Source organism: Humulus lupulus, chromosome 1 (assembly GCF_963169125.1).
Source record: "Humulus lupulus chromosome 1, drHumLupu1.1, whole genome shotgun sequence".
NCBI classification, from domain to species: Eukaryota; Viridiplantae; Streptophyta; class Magnoliopsida; order Rosales; family Cannabaceae; genus Humulus; species Humulus lupulus.
This window is the reverse complement of record NC_084793.1, coordinates 52,658,822-52,675,374: the sequence shown is the minus strand read 5'-3', so window position 1 is coordinate 52,675,374 and position 16,553 is coordinate 52,658,822. Positions and strand designations below refer to the sequence as shown.

The 16,553-nt window shown below is 39.2% G+C and overlaps 1 protein-coding gene across 1 annotated transcript; it reads right to left on the bottom strand.

The window, feature by feature from the left end:
• Positions 1 to 253: 253 nt before the first annotated feature.
• On the bottom strand, positions 254 to 2,563 carry LOC133792448 (transcription termination factor MTERF4, chloroplastic). The gene is made up of 2 exons (XM_062230357.1): positions 2,401 to 2,563; positions 254 to 2,208 (listed from the first exon to the last, which is right to left on the bottom strand). The coding sequence occupies exons 1-2, from the start codon at positions 2,439 to 2,441 to the stop codon at positions 588 to 590; spliced, it is 1,662 nt and encodes a 553-aa protein (XP_062086341.1). The 5' UTR covers positions 2,442 to 2,563; the 3' UTR covers positions 254 to 587.
• Positions 2,564 to 16,553: the final 13,990 nt, after the last annotated feature.

The window sequence follows — 16,553 nt, the reverse complement described above, 5'->3', positions numbered from 1 at the left end:
CATTTCAATGTATACCTTGTATTTTTAAATCGAAATACAGGCTTATACCTTATATTTGCAATAATAATGTTAATATGGTACCCTATACATATTTAGTACACTAAACTCAAATTTGAACAATAAAATTTTATAGTTATAATCAAACTATCATCAATTATATGTAATTAAGTAATTAATTTTAAATTTAAAATTTATATATTTTGAAGACAGTTAGGTCATATTAATAAAATTTGAGTCTAGACTACCAAATATGTACGACTTCAAATTACAGGATATCATATAAGTATTATTGAAAACACAGAATACCAAATATATATTTTTGATAAAACACAAAATACCAAATAAGTATTTACCCTGTAAAAAATTGTAAATAAAGCAGAGCTCATCTTTCTCCCCATAAATCATCTAGATAACATGAATATCACCCATCAAAGAAATCATACTTCTACTCTTCATTATGCAAATAAAGGATTTAGATTATGATTTCTTATAAGCTAATCCTAAACAATTTTTTTTTGTAATCCAAGACCTTAAACCGAAAAAATCCACCTCTACAATACTGAATTCACTCTCCACAATACTCACTGTCACTTGTCTTCATAATCGTCATCACTATCTTCATATTCAGAACCTGAGTCGTCACTTCTTGCTTCCATCAGTGTGTTCATATCGAATGCTGGCTCTGGTTCCATCTCATCCAGCTCAATAGTATCGTAATCCATTCGTTGCTTAAACTTTTCGTCTGAGCAATTAAGCATCCAAGCAAGCGAACATTCCAACCCTTTTCTTGAAATCATCCTATGTCTTGGTTTTATGGTAGATTCGAGGCCATAAGTAAAAAATGCTGGGAAAGCAACCAAGTCATCTAAAGGCCTTCCCATCTCTGTTACAAAGAAGTTGAAGCTACGTTTCATGATGTCAATATTCAAGGCAAGCAATTGGGGACACCCCATGATCATTTGCCTTAATTGTTCCAAGGATAATCCACAATCCTTAAGGAATTCCACATGTTTAATCATAGGTGTCTTACTGAGGCTAACAACCTGTGGCATCTTCTCAACAACCCTGCCAAAGTCCTCACGATCCAAACCAATTACTGACTTGAGCAAACTTTGTTGACTATGAAGCTTAGACTTCAAGTCAAGCCCTATAATCTCAGGATATTGGGCCACTACTGAAGCCAGTGATGCTTCCCGAACATGAAATTCCAAAAGAGATTCAACATTTGGTTTGATCCTGTGCTTCAATTCAAACCCAAGTATATGAGGTCGTTTCTCTATCAATCTAGCCACAGCTAACCTTGGAATTCCCAAGCTCTCAAGATATTCAACAAAGGGTTTGATCACACGGCCCACTCGCATCCCTAAAATCTCAGGGTACCTAGTAAAAATACCTCCAATCTCCCTTCTTGCCACCCCAATTCCAACCAAGTAGGCCACTGATGTGCTCATAGTCCCCTCAAGCTTAAACCCCAAAACTTCTGGATATCTCTCAAGAACCCGAGGAATATCACCGGGCTTGATATCCATCCCTTGAAGATACTTGACCACAGGAGCAAGGTCAATTACAACACTAGCATGAAGTACTTGAGGATATCTTCTCAAGAAATCAGTGAAAGTAGATTTTCTCACACCTAATTTACCAAGATAATCCAGCACAGGAATCATGTTCTTCTTCACACTGCAGCCTAAAACAAGTGGATAGTTATTAATATCTTCAACTGTAAGCCCCAAGCTAAAAAGAAAATCCACACGTTCCCTCATGACTTCAACTGTCACAGGAAGCTCCAACCCATCAAGCTCATCAGGGACAACACCAAGTCCTCTCAAGAACTCATAAACCCGGGCTCGGTTTTCCACCCTCTCATTCTTCATCTCGAGCAAACTAGGACGACTATAGATAGATGAGGAACCTCCTTGTTTCCTACCCAAACCAATGGGCTTACCGTCTACCTTTGAAACAGATGAATCCCTAGAATTATTCCTATTCCTAGACCTTCTATCAGCAGTATAAGAAGAAGACTGGAACTTTGTGACTAACCCAATAAACCTCTCATGTCTACGAGGTATTCGAAGAACTGGGTTTGAAGTTAAGTGAGGTTTAGGATATATAACCGCTGGCAACTCAGGATGTACAAGCAAAAAGCTGGGTTTTGTGATAACATTATAGCTTATCTTCATGTTTAAAGGGTTTATACTGTACCAAAATCTGCAAAAACGACTACGAATATCAAACCCAATTTAATAAATCCATAATCTAACGACTCAAAAATCTTGTTAGGAGTATAAAGACACATTTATAACCATAACAGCACATATATCAGCACACCCAGTTTTGTTTCAAGGAAATTCCAATAAAATAATTAAAAAAAGAAAGAAGAAATATACACACATAACGTACCTCAGAAATATAGATTTTGGGTATTCAGAAATAAGTCTCATCCGCCATGGACGGAATATGAACGAGAGCAGAGAAAACGATGGCAGCTGAGAACTGGGTTAGTTACTACTAGATAGAAGCCCGGACCAAGCCAGAAGCCCATATTACAAATGTTTGAGCAAAGGGACTGTTTTGGAATTCTTAAAGGTAAAGTGACACATTTGCCCCTGATCCTTTACTCCCATCCCAAAGATATTATAAAGACTTTATTTTTTAATTGGGAGAATACCATTTTCGCCTATGTGTTTTGTCTGAGTACTCGATTGGTTCCTATAATTTTGTCCAATGACAAAACGTACTATATATTTTGTAAAATGGAACAATATATACCCTGAGCCCGATTTTGGTCAAACATTTTTTCAATATGACTAAAATGCCCTTATTTTTTATTTTTCTATTTTTTTAATTCCTTTAATGAATTTTCTTTTTTTTACTATATAAAAATGAATTTTCTTTTATAATCAAATTTTAGAAAATAAAAATAAAAAAACCTGGAACCCCTTTCTCTCTCTCCCCACCGGACTCTCTCTTTCTCTCTCTCTCTCTTCTCGCATGCATCTGCCCAGCCCTGATCGAGGCACCTCCGCCCACTGTCTGATCACACGCATGCCACCATGAGAAGTGCTGATCCTTGAAAACCCTATCCCCGTGATTCAGCCACCTGATGCGCCACCCTCCGCCTCAATGGGCTTGCTGAAACTCGGCCGGACTGAAGAGGAGAAAGCCTAAATCTCTCATCCTTTCCTTCTTCTTCTTCTTCTTCTTCATTGCAGGTGGTCGAACTGGTGCTAATCTGAAGCTCAGCCTAACTGAAGAGGAGAACGCCTAAATCTCTCATCCTTTCTTCTTCTTCTTCTTCTTTGCAGGTTGTAACACCCTACTTCCTTAGAGCCGTTACTAAGTAAGTTTAAAACATGCAATTAACTCGCTAATCGAGGTTTATGTTAAAAGTGTAGCTAAACTGTAATTGTAACGACCCAAATTTCCTAATAAGGTTTGGGACCTTGATTAGGAGGCCGGGAGGGCCATAATTGATTTACTGTGCTATTATATGATTATATGCATGATTATGTGGGTCATATTATTATATGGTGATAAAGGCATGCATGGGGCTATATACTCTGCTGTGAGGGTATTTTGGTAATTTGGCTCATTGAGAGCGTAATTGCATACGTGTGTGTATTTTGGTAGGCTAATGTTGAGACCACATTATTATGTGGGTATGTTTGCAGCTTGTGGCTCGAGGCCATCCTAACAGGCGGTTTAGCAGGAAAGTCACAGCGGGGATTTATACCCGGCTCGGTGTGAGCTTGGGGATGTATCTGGGAATTTGGAGAATATATATTGGAGATGATTTGGTATTGAGAAATATAATTGGTGACTAATTAGATGATGGGAATTAAGTGGTAAATATTTAGGACACTTGAGGAGTTAGTGGGAATTGGGACCAATGACCAAAATGCCCTTAGGATGATTTAAAGGTTTAGTTATTATTGGGAGGGCAAGGTGGTCATTTGGCTTATTAGAGGATAGACTATATTCTGCTTTATGATATTAGTGGAAGTTGTAGATTAACTCAGAAGCTTAAGGAAAAGAAAAGAAGAGGGGAAGAAAGAAAAACAGGACACTTAGAGTTATCTCTCTCTCATTCGGCTGGGTCATCTCTTCACCATTCCTTGTGGGTTTTGGAGCTGGAATTCCAGAGTAAGCTCAAGATGGAGCTTAGGGCTAAGGACCTTGGTGAAGCTTGAAGAACTAGTAGGATTTAGCCAGTCAATTGAGGTAAGTCTTAAGGTTTCCTGGTGTGATTTCTGGGTTTTAATGAGATGGTTTCGAAGTTTGAGTTTTGGATGGAATAAAGGGATATGAACCTAAGGAGTTGAAGGGCTTGAGGCTGGTTGGATGCTAGGAATAACCTAAGGTCGAAATCCTCCATAGAAGGTAACAAGCTCTGGCTTTGATGTTCTAAGTATCTGAGTTTCTGGTTGAATCTTTCAGTTCTTGAGTTCAATGTTTGTTTTTCTAGTTTGATGATGCATGTGGTTAGGTCTTGTGTTATTGAGTTGTATGGGGTGAGATATAGGTGATGGTAGACTCAATTTGGTGTGTAATTGAGGGTTGGAAGGGTTCCAATGGGTTTGGGTTCGAGGAAAGTCGAAGAGGGAAAACAGGGTGCTGCTGGTCTGTGACTAGCACTGTAGCGCTAGCCTTTGGGCGCTACAGCGCTAGGCTAGGGCTTTCTGGGCGTTTTAGTTATGCTTGTAGCGCTATAGCGCCCTCCTTAAAGCGCTGTAGCGCTACCCTGTCTCCAGGAAGGGGTTTTTGAGTTTTTCTTTAGGGTTTTAGCCCAGAGGCTCGAGGTTTGATTCCACCACCCCGTTTGGTGGAATTAGGGCTTCCCGGGGGCTCGGGATTGGTCCCGAGGCTAGGTTTTGGATTTGAAGTTTGGTGGTGATTCTGATCTATGGCTGTGACTAGGTACGTACTAAGGTTCAGACGGGATCGTGCTTGGAGATCAATTGAACGAGCTAGCGAGATCTAAAGGTAAGAAAGTTGCACCTGATTATGTGGTTAGGTTGGGACTAAGTGTTCCCTGTGTTTGTATGCATTGTTATGTGAGTATGATTAACCATGTGGACACGATGGGACTAAGAGCTCCCTATATTTGTATATCATGTCATGAGATGGTATTATTATGCCATGGGACATGCAATAACCGACCTAAGAGTGTCGGAGTCAATATGTGTGCACAGGGCGTGGCTCGGCCACTGGTAGCTGAGGCAGCTTATTTATCACTGAGCTCAGTTAAACTGGTCGGAGTCAGTGAGTATTACACTGGGGGCGGCCCGAGTGAGCCGAAGACAGTGTGTTAAATAGAGGGTGCGACCTAAGGGCGCTGACCCTGAATGTCAATTGGTGGATGTGATAGACTGTTGATTATGAACGTGAATATTGTGTTATGGATATGATTGGTTGACCGTTTAGATGATAAACTGTTTTTCTGCTGAGTGTTGTCACTGATTGGGTGAATGCTTTGAATTGCTGAATTCTTGGTTGTGCATTGTGGAATGTTTGATTAATGATGTTGATCTTGCTATGATATCATGCTTTCTTGCTGGGCCTCGGCTCACGGGTGCTACCTTGTGCAGGTAAAGGCGAGGGTAAGCTGAATCAACCATGAGTTGGAGGGCTCTGGGGGCGAGGTGTACATTGTCAGTTGCTCGGCCGCCACGGTCGAGGAATTGTATAGGGACGGAAACCTAAAATGTATATTTTGCCATTAGAGTGGCTTGAATTATTTGTAACTCTTGGAATTTGCTGTAACTAAGTCGTCTAAACCCTGTTTTGAGTTTCCATGTATTAAACTGTCATTTTTAGTGAAAATAGCCTGTTTGTAACCAAAATCTTTTATTCCTAATCCGTTGATGACATTGAATTCACATTTTGTTTAAATGACTTGATTAGCAAGTCTTGCACTATTTTAAACACACAGTGTAACGGTCTTGGTTATCCAGGGCGTTACAACTTGGTATCAGAGCCGTCAGGGTTTATGGGTTCCTGAAGATTAGCTGGACATGTACACTCGTCGCTAAAGACAAGCTCGACTCAAGGGTTTGTAGTGGAATACATGAAATTGTATGCTTAAGTGCTTGAATAGGATATGAGTGTATTAATTGGTATGATTAATAGGGAGCATGAGATACTGATAGGGCCTGGCCCTTGACTGCTGTGAGATGATATTAAGGCATGCTGATTAGCATTGCTCTTGCATGTGGATGAATGCATGGATAATGATGATACCTGGATTGCGGGTTATTATATGTTTAAATTGAACTTATATGCTACTCCTGTTTATCGGTGTGGAAGGCATAATAGGTATGAATGCAACTAGTGATAAAGAAATTTGATAATTTATGCATAATATGGGTGTTTGATATGCTTTATGTGTGTTTGATTGTTATGATTATTTGGATCTGCCTTTGAGATGGTTTTGGGTATTAACGACAGGGCTGAGAGGTTTAGTCGGTGAAGACAGATTAATTCAGGGGGTATGTGTTGAGAATGGTTAATTGGACTCAGTTTTGGTTTTGGTAAGGATAGAAGATGACAGTTGGGGGTTGGAATCCTCCACCTGCCCCGGAGATTCGCAGCAGATCTTGCTGATATATGAGTCAGGCTGTGGGGTCTGATAGAAGGGATTGGATGGATGAAAAAGGCAGGTTACTGAGGAGGAACAGAAAAGAATTATTGTATGGAAGTGTTATCCTCTAGTTTCGAGGAAGGTTTGGGTTTGTTCAGGAATCGATTAGTGAATGGGTGTGGCTAATCCCGTTCTTAGTAATATGAGAAGGATAAATTGGGATAGAGTAGCCGTATTAGGCATTTGTGGCAAAAGGATGTCGAAAGTGGTAAGATAGCGGTAGTATATATTGTCGAGTTTGGTGGGTTGATCGATCCACTTTGGGATATGGTACAAATGGATGTAGCTGGAAGTGATAAGTCATTTGTGAGTTAAACTCTGAGATGGTTGCCTGTGCGTGGGCAGTAAAGAGGGCCTCATTATCTAAGATGAAAGGAATACAGGTGATGATATTTTCGTTCGTGGAAACTTAGTAAGTGTGGCTACTCAGTGATTAGAAGAATGAGAACCTTTGGTGGTTTTATGGCTCCTGGTTTGGACAGGAAGGGGGTTCAGTTTACAAGTTGGCCATCAAGACAGAGAAGACTGGGATATTTTACTCATTTAGAGCTTAAGGTTAGTTCCTCGGAAATGACCAGTGGATTGGTTAACTTTTGCTTTGGTTAGAAAAAGGAGTTGAAAGGACTTGGTGCTGTGTGTCTATTAGGAAAGATTTAGATGATTATTTGTTGAGGGAAGTTAATGTGTTACATAAGGGATAACAGTGGATAGTCATGAGCATCTCTTGAAGTATATTGATTAGACCGAATGGAAATTAAATTAGTCAGTAAGGATGCAGATGAGTATGCTAGAAGCTTTTGGGTATAGTTCGGAACATGGGTATGGAAGGGATTTGGTATCAGGGACGCTCTGAGGAATGATATTAGGTTGGCTTAAGGAATTACTGAGTCACCTGGAAAAGTATGCGACTTATAAGTGAATTGGGCAGAATATCGTGTCGTGGGACTTGTGGATATTGCCTGCTAGGGATGAAGAGTTTAAATGCCTCGTTACAAGACAGGACGATGTCTTCAGGAGTTGATCATTGATCTGGTTATTACTAGATAAGGGTCAAGGAAAGAGACATCTCAGGACTTATTACTTGTACCGAGAGGGGTGTGATGTATTAATAGTAAGGATTCATAATCGTTTTGTACTTCAACGACAAGGGTAAGTCTGACAAGCAGAGAATAGAGAAATGAGATGGATGGGTTGCACTCAGGTTCACCAGTGACGGGTTGTACTACTCCCCAGCTAGATGTGGAGCGTGAACGACTACTCTATTGATGGTATCACGACTGAAGCAACAGGGTCAGAGGTAAGGTTTCAGAAGGTATTAACTTCATTCTTCAAAGGTATTCAAGGTAAGCTACAGGAAGGGAAGAAATCAGGTACGGAGAGATTTAATCAGAAGCACACTAAGACCGATGAGCATATCAGCTACTACTTAAAGTATCCTCGAAGACAGTTACAACGTGAGGATTTTGAATATGAAGAGTTGATCAAATATGGGGAAATGGTGATAGGTTGTAAGAAAGGAGTAGTAACTCTTAAGTTAAAAAGGGGAAATCCTCGCAGTGGTTAGCATTTGTACTTACAGTGGGAGATCTACTGCAGGGGGGATGGTTAGAACCTTAGCTAGTGTGATGGGCACTACTTGAGTTGTATCATTGGGGCAAGACAGCTTGGATTAGTTTGTGAGTTTCCAGATAAGTTTCCAAGAAATTTGTCAAGGAGTTCGTCTGCGTAGAGAGATGGAATGGTGATAAGATTGGTATCAGTGATGGAACCAGATCTAAAACACTGTATTGAATGGTTTTAGCAAAGCTGTGAGAATTAAAGTGCCAATTGTGGAATAGGATGATATTCTTCAGGAAGGATCTTTGATCTGGTTATTACCAGCTAGAGATCAAGAATAGTTAAAGGTCTTTGATCTGGTTATTGCCAGCTAGAGATCGGGGACAGTTAGGGATCTTTGATCTGGTTATTACCAGCTGGAGATCAGAGAAAAGGATAGGCAGGAGATTGCTATTATACTAGATAAAGGCACTGAGGATGCTGGGTCATGAGTTGAGGGTTTGGTCAATGCCAAATTGTTTTTGTGAAATAGGTAAAAAGAGTATTCAAAGATTGTTTGAATTGGATTTGTGATTATCTTGATCGACGGCATAGTGATGTATTATGGTTAGAACTTTGTCAAGGTTAAAGAATGCCTTGGAGGAAAAAGCTTCCTTGGGCAAGCATGATGGTACATGAATTTGGGCTGAGTTTTGCGTCTTTTTACAGATTAGGATCAATTGTTGAGTTGTTATGACACTTCAAAGACAGGAGGAAAGTGATGGTCTACGCATGATGTTGGTTAAAGGATCCGACTAAAACTAGAGTGGAGTTTCTAGTGGGCTTGATAGCCAGTTGATACTTGGAATTATTATCTTATGAAGGATTAAGAAAGGCAGTTAAGGAAATCCCTGATGAAAGGAATTAAAGGCAAGTCTCAATTTAGTTAGCTAAAGGTTTTACAGTGTTATGTATAAGTTTATCGTGATATAAGGATCAAATCTGAACTCTGATGGGCACCGAAATTACATGGAAATTCTGGATGAATCTCGTACTACTCTCTTGGTCTTTTCATCCAGACATCAGGAAAAAGGTACCATAATTTGAAGGTTTTGTGTTGGGGGCCTAGATGGAGAGGAATATAATGAACGGGGAACAAAATTCTTAACCTGATAACAGAGTGTGACAGGTATCGCAGCCTTTGAGTATGTTATAATGGGAATAAGGAAATATCGTGATAGGTATCACAGAGAGGCTGCCAAGACGGTTGGGTCATTATGGACCAACATCTGAGAATAACTTGCTTTTATCAGTAAGGATAATTTATACGACTGACCAGTATTCAGAACTCTAAGCAAGATGGATGGTAAGCCTCCATGGGATTCGGGGTTAATTTCATTGAAAGAGAACTTTGTTTTACTCTCAAGTCTGGGGAGGATTAAATGAAGGTGATGAATAGATAATCAGAATCTGATGAATTCTATTATTTTCAGACTAGTGGTAAATCAGAGAGAAAGGAAGTTATCCAGTTGTTGGGAGAACACTTGATAGAATGGAGTATAATAAGGATTGTATATCATCCATTCGTTGGAATGAGATAAGTGAGATGTTGTATTTGGATCCGGAGGTAGTTCAGGGGATCATTGGGGTTATTAAAAGGTTAGAACATGGAAACTCACTTTTCAAAGTAAATGGAAAAGCTTTACTGAATTGGAAAACAGGAGTATGGAGTTTCGAGAAGAAGATGGTGTCTTCCTTAGGATATCACCAAGGATAAGGGGGTGAAGAGCTAGTTGGACCCCAGAGTATTAAGGCTGTTTGGATCCGAGAAAGGATCAGTGAGGTTGTTTTTTTTTTTAATTGATCACAGTTTGGGCACTGTTAGCTGTACGCGGTGTATTTTGTACTCCATGTTGACGACATGGGTTAGAGAAACTCATGTGTTGATTGATAGGAATCTGCAATTAAAGATGGAGTTATTCCATGTGGAGTGACTAGTTCAGTTATGAGATAGAAAGAATAAGGTTTTGAGGAACAAGATTATACCTCGGGGTAAGGTAACGCTCCGGAAATGGTAGGGTCGAGGAATGACCAGGGTAACTGGAATCAGTTGTGCGAAATTTATATTCCGAGCAGTTCAGATAAAATTTCGAGGACGAAATTTCTGTAAGGAGGGGATAGTTGTAACGACCCAAATTTCCTAACAAGGTTTAGGATCTTGATTAGGAGGCCGGGAAGGCCATAATTGATTTACTGTGCTATTATATGATTATATGCATGATTATGTGGGTCATATTATTATATGGTGATAAAGGCATGCATGGGGCTATATACTCTGCTGTGAGGGTATTTTGGTAATTTGGCTCATTGAGAGCGTAATTGCATACGTGTGTGTATTTTGGTAGGCTAATGTTGAGACCACATTATTATGTGGGTATGTTTGCAGCTTATGGCTCGAGGCCATCCTAACAGGCGGTTTAGCAGGAAAGTCACATCGGGGATTTATACCCGGCTCGGTGTGAGCTTGGGGATGTATCTGGGAATTTGGAGAATATATATTGGAGATGATTTGGTATTGAGAAATATAATTGGTGACTAATTAGATGATGGGAATTAAGTGGTAAATATTTAGGACACTTGAGGAGTTAGTGGGAATTGGGACCAATGACCAAAATGCCCTTAGGATGATTTAAAGGTTTAGTTATTATTGGGAGGGCAAGGTGGTCATTTAGCTTATTAGAGGATAGACTATATTCTGCTTTATGATATTAGTGGAAGTTGTAGATTAACTCAGAAGCTTAAGGAAAAGAAAAGAAGAGGGAAAGAAAGAAAAACAGGACACTTAGAGTTATCTCTCTCTCATTCGGCTGGGTCATCTCTTCACCATTCCTTGTGGGTTTTGGAGCTGGAATTCCAGAGTAAGCTCAAGATGGAGCTTAGGGCTAAGGACCTTGGTGAAGCTTGAAGAACTAGCAGGATTTAGCCAGTCAATTGAGGTAAGTCTTAAGGTTTCCTGGTGTGATTTCTGGGTTTTAATGAGATGGTTTCTAAGTTTGATTTTTGGATGGAATAAAGGAATATGAACCTAAGGAGTTGAAGGGCTTGAGGCTGGTTGGATGCTAGGAATAACCTAAGGTCAAAATCCTCCATAGAAGGTAACAAGCTCTGGCTTTGATGTTCTAAGTATCTGAGTTTCTGGTTGAATCTTTCAGTTCTTGAGTTCAATGTTTGTTTTTCTAGTTTGATGATGCATGTGGTTAGGTCTTGTGTTATTGAGTTGTATGGGGTGAGATATAGGTGATGGTAGACTCAATTTGGTGTGTAATTGAGGGTTGGAAGGGTTCCAAGGGGTTTTGGTTCGAGGAAAGTCGAAGAGGGAAAACAGGGTGCTATTGGTCTGTGACTAGCGCTGTAGCGCTAGCCTTTGGGCGCTACAGCGCTAGGCTAGGGCTTTCTGGGCATTTTAGTTATGCTTGTAGCGCTATAGCGCCCTCTTTAAAGCGTTGTAGCGCTACCCTGTCTCCAGGAAGGGTTTTTGAGTTTTTCTTTAGGGTTTTAGCCCAGAGGCTCGAGGTTTGATTCCACCACCCCGTTTGGTGGAATTAGGGCTTCCCGGGGGCTCGGGATTGGTCCCGAGGCTAGGTTTTGGATTTGAAGTTTGGTGGTGATTCTAATCTATGGCTGTGACTAGGTACGTACTAAGGTTCAGACGGGATCGTGCTTGGGGATCAATTGAACGAGCTAGCGAGATCTAAAGGTAAGAAAGCTGCACCTGATTATGTGGTTAGGTTGGGACTAAGTGTTCCCTATGTTTGTATGCATTGTTATGTGAGTGTGATTAACAATGTTGACACGATGGGACTAAGAGCTCCCTATATTTGTATATCATGTCATGAGATGGTATTATTATGCCATGGGACATTCAATAACTGACCTAAGAGTGTCGGAGTCAATATGTGCGCACAGGGCGCGGCTCGGCCACTGGTAGCTGAGGCAGCTTATTTATCACTGAGCTCGGTTAAGCTGGCCGGAGTCAGTGAGTATTACACTGGGGGCAACCCGAGTGAGCCGAAGACAGTGTGTTAAATAGAGGGTGCGACCTAAGGGCGCTGACCCTGAATGTCAATTGGTGGATGTGATAGACTGTTGATTATGAACGTGAATATTGTGTTATGGATATGATTGGTTGACCGTTTAGATGATAATCTGTTTATCTGCTTAGTGTTGTCACTGATTGGATGAATGCTTTGAATTGCTGAATTCCTGGTTGTGCATTGTGGAATTTTTTATTAATGATGTTGATCTTGCTATGATATCATGCTTTCTTGCTGGGCCTCGGCTCACGGGTGCTACCTTGTGCAGGTAAAGGTGAGGGTAAGCTGAATCAACCATGAGTTGGAGGGCTCTGGGGGCGAGGTGTACATTGTCAGTTGCTCGGCCGCCACGGTCGAGGAATTGTATAGGGACGGAAACCTAAAATGTATATTTTGCCATTAGAGTGGCTTGAATTATTTGTAACTCTTGGAATTTGCTGTAACTAAGTCGTCTAAACCCTGTTTTGAGTTTCCATGTATTAAACTGTCATTTTTAGTGACAATAGCCTGTTTGTGACCAAAATCTTTTATTCCTAATCCGTTGATGACATTGAATTCACATTTTGTTTAAATGACTTGATTAGCAAGTCTTGCACTATTTTAAACACACAGTGTAACGGTCTTGGTTATCCAAGGCGTTACAGTAATAAAAATCATATAATTTGAAAATGTAATCATTAACTGAAATTATAAAGCGTTATATATTTGGGATCCCAAAAATGCTGGTTAGAAATATTCACAACTCAAAATATGACTAAAGTCGACTAAACGAAAAAATTAGGTTTAATACAAAATATCTCCCAAAAGTACCTCTGGCTGTGGCAGCCAGGCAGCCCGAACATGTACACACCGCTTCACGCTCTCCGTACTCATGGTTGATCGACCATTCCCTTGCCCTTACCTGCACCATAGAGCACCCGTAAGCCGAAGCCCAGCAAGAAAACTCCACACAAGCAATCAACATATGCATAACTATCAATCAACATATAACAAAGCCGCCAACAGGCTAAACACATACCGGCCATGTCGTCCCAGGCGCTTTACCAGGCCCTGGGTTCGCAGTCTACACCGTGAGGATCTCCCAGGCATCCAAGAAGGATCTCACCCTAGCGACTTGCACTCCGCGTTCTTAACGCTGCTCCCGACCCCTTGCCGTACTCGGCCTTTGACGTTCCCGGCCCTTGCCGTTCTCGGCCTTCGCCATTCCCGGCCCTTGCCGTTCATTGACAAATATGCACACATAGCATAAATTTAACAAATACTTAAACATATATAAAAATAATTAATAGGGCTATGCCCTACAATACAATCACATAGGGACGTGCCCTGCAATACAAACTACAGGGCCACGCCCTGCTCTACGGGTACAACAATTTTCTTACATGTGTGCCAAGCTTTCCGAGCATCGATATCCTGAGCACAGTCCCCTAGTCCGAGCCTCGCTGAAAACCTAGTCACAACGTATCAACAACATCGATCCATCAAATTCTAATCCATTAAATAACTTTGTGTTATATTTCTAATCTCCGGGACCTTGAATTCTATCAATTCGGGCGATAGAATCCATCCTAAACCTTAACTTTTAGATTCCCGAGCCTAAAACCTTCTCGAGGTCCAAAAACCCACTAAGCGTCGCGGCCCCAAGGCCTTGTGTCGCGGATCGCCTCAACCAGAAACCCAGCCCTACATTTTAGCCTATGCGCGTCACGACCCAACCTATAAGGCGCTGCGGCCCGCCCTTCTTCCTAGCCTCCCAACTGTTCTAGAGGGTCGCGGCTCACCAAGAGCAATGCTGTGGCCTGACCCTTCGAACCCAGAAAAATCCCCCATTTTCACAACTAAAACCAAGCCAATTTACCCCAAAATCAATCTAACAACTCAATTTAATCACCACAACAATTCTAGAATAGTCCCAGTAACACAACCTAAAGCTAGCTTAAAAACCTCATCAAATTCCAAATTCAATCTTCAACTTCAAAGACTTAAGAAAGCTAAAAACTCATCCAATAATTACAGAATCTAAAGGCTAAAATCACAGTTCAAAGCTTACCTTATCCTCTGCTTGAATCCACAAGTTGAAACTAAGCTAATCCCCAAGTTTAGAGCCCAAATTCCTTGCTTAATCTTCAATGTTTCCCTTGGTAAGGTTTAGAGAAAATAAGAGACAGAGGAAAGGGAGATAGGGTCGGTTGTCAAGTTTCTGAGTGTTTCCTCAGTTTTGTTTTACTTATTATAGGTCACTTAAGTTACCTCCAAGGCTCGGGGTACCAAAAACATCCCCGAGGGCAAAATGGTAAATCTCTCCGATATTCCCTCCTAAACGTCCTAACTTCAAATATACCTCAAATTATTTATTTTCATAACCCGATAACTCCGTAAAATGTCTAATGCTCAAAATACCCCTTGACTCGCCCCGAGTCGAGTATTCGACCCCGTTGTGACTTTCTAGTGAAACCGCTCCCTAGGACTGTCTCAGATCGTGCATCACAAAAATATCACCACTTGCACGTGGTAAAGATCACAATGTTCACAATTATTGCATTTATGCCCTCAACGGGCTAAAATTACAAACATGCCCCTAATAACTAAATAGGGCCCACATGCATATTTAATTCACCTAAACATGCATCTCTAATCACATACTCATCAAATTAACATATTAAAAATAATAAATCACTTAGTGCCCTCCAGGCACTGTAATTAAGGCCCTAAGCCTTATTAGGAAATTTGGAACGCTACATAGGTGGTCGGACTAGTGCTAATATGAAGCTCGGTCAGATTGAAGAGGAGAATGCTTGGGCTAGAATGGCTTTAGTTGACAATGGTGGTTAGGTGCGACGGTAACTACTTGGGCTTCTCTGGTATGGGTGTTCAACAAAGTAATTTTTTTTTTTTGAAATTACTGAGTAAACTTCAATGGTTTTGAAGTTTATTTTTTTGGCGTTTTATGATTTGGATTTTGAAAAGAAAAGGAAGAATAATTGGTGTTATTGTAAAGAAGAATGAAGAATAGGAATAAGATCTGAGTTTTGAACAAAAATACAAAGAACTCGAATCAGCTTGCTCAAATAGATCTGAGTTTTAAATATTTTTTGCATCTTTTGTGTTGTGATGAAGAAGAGATCTAAGTTTTTTGAATTTGAGATTTTGTGGTTTTTTGTTTGTTATTATTTGGTTATGATAATGAGAAGATGAACATATTGATAATTTTGGTTTTGTTTGATTTAGTTTTTGTTTTTTCCTTTGTTTATTTTTTGTTTTAGATTTTTAGATAAATTGCTTTTAGTTTTTTTAATTAAATTAAATTATTTACGTTTTTTAGTTGAGTAATATATTATTTGTTTGATTTTAAATTAAATCAAATTTATTTTTATTTGAAAATTTATTTTTTAATTCATTAATTAATAAAACTCGAAGGCATTTTAGTCATATTTAAAAATTGTTTGACCAAAATCGGGTGTAGGTATCATTTTGTTCCATTTTACAAAATACAGAGTCCAATTTGTCATTTAATAAAACACAGAGGCCGATCGAATATTCGGGTAAAACACAACAGCCAAATTGATATTTTCTCTTTTTAATTGCGTATTTATTTAAGTAAGATGATTAAAATATCTTATGCTACATTTTTGTTTTAACAACAGAATTATATATAAATTAATAAAAAATATAAAATAAGTTTATTATATGATTGTATTAAATATTTATATATTTTTTAGTTTATTTTCTAAAACGATTTAATTCTTAAATTTTAGTGAAGGAAATATACTTAGATGGTACCTTTTATTTAATTGAAATACAATTTGGTTACCTTCTAATACAAAAAATATTTATTAACAACCCTCTATTTATATAACTAGTAAAAAAAAAGTACCTTACAGCCTAATTTGATCAATAATATTTTCATAATACCTCAAATACCCTTACTTATAAATATTTAAATAATAACAATAGAATTTATAATATATATAAACAGTAATAAATTAAATAATAAAAAATCTCTTAATAAAAAGTAATCTGATTAAAAATAAATTGATTTTAAAATAATAAAAAAAATAATTAAAAATATATTTTAATTAATCAAAAATTAAAAACTAATTTTTATTTTTTCTATTTTCTATTTTCTTTTTCTTTCTCTGCTTCCCGATGTATTTCCTATCCATCATCTTCTTCTTCTTATTTCTGACACTCTCGTTCTTCTTCACTTCATTGCCTGTCAAATCCATAAGCTAGTGCTGATGGTAGAAGGCGACGGAGGGGCGAGCTTTTTTAGTGGATAGAGT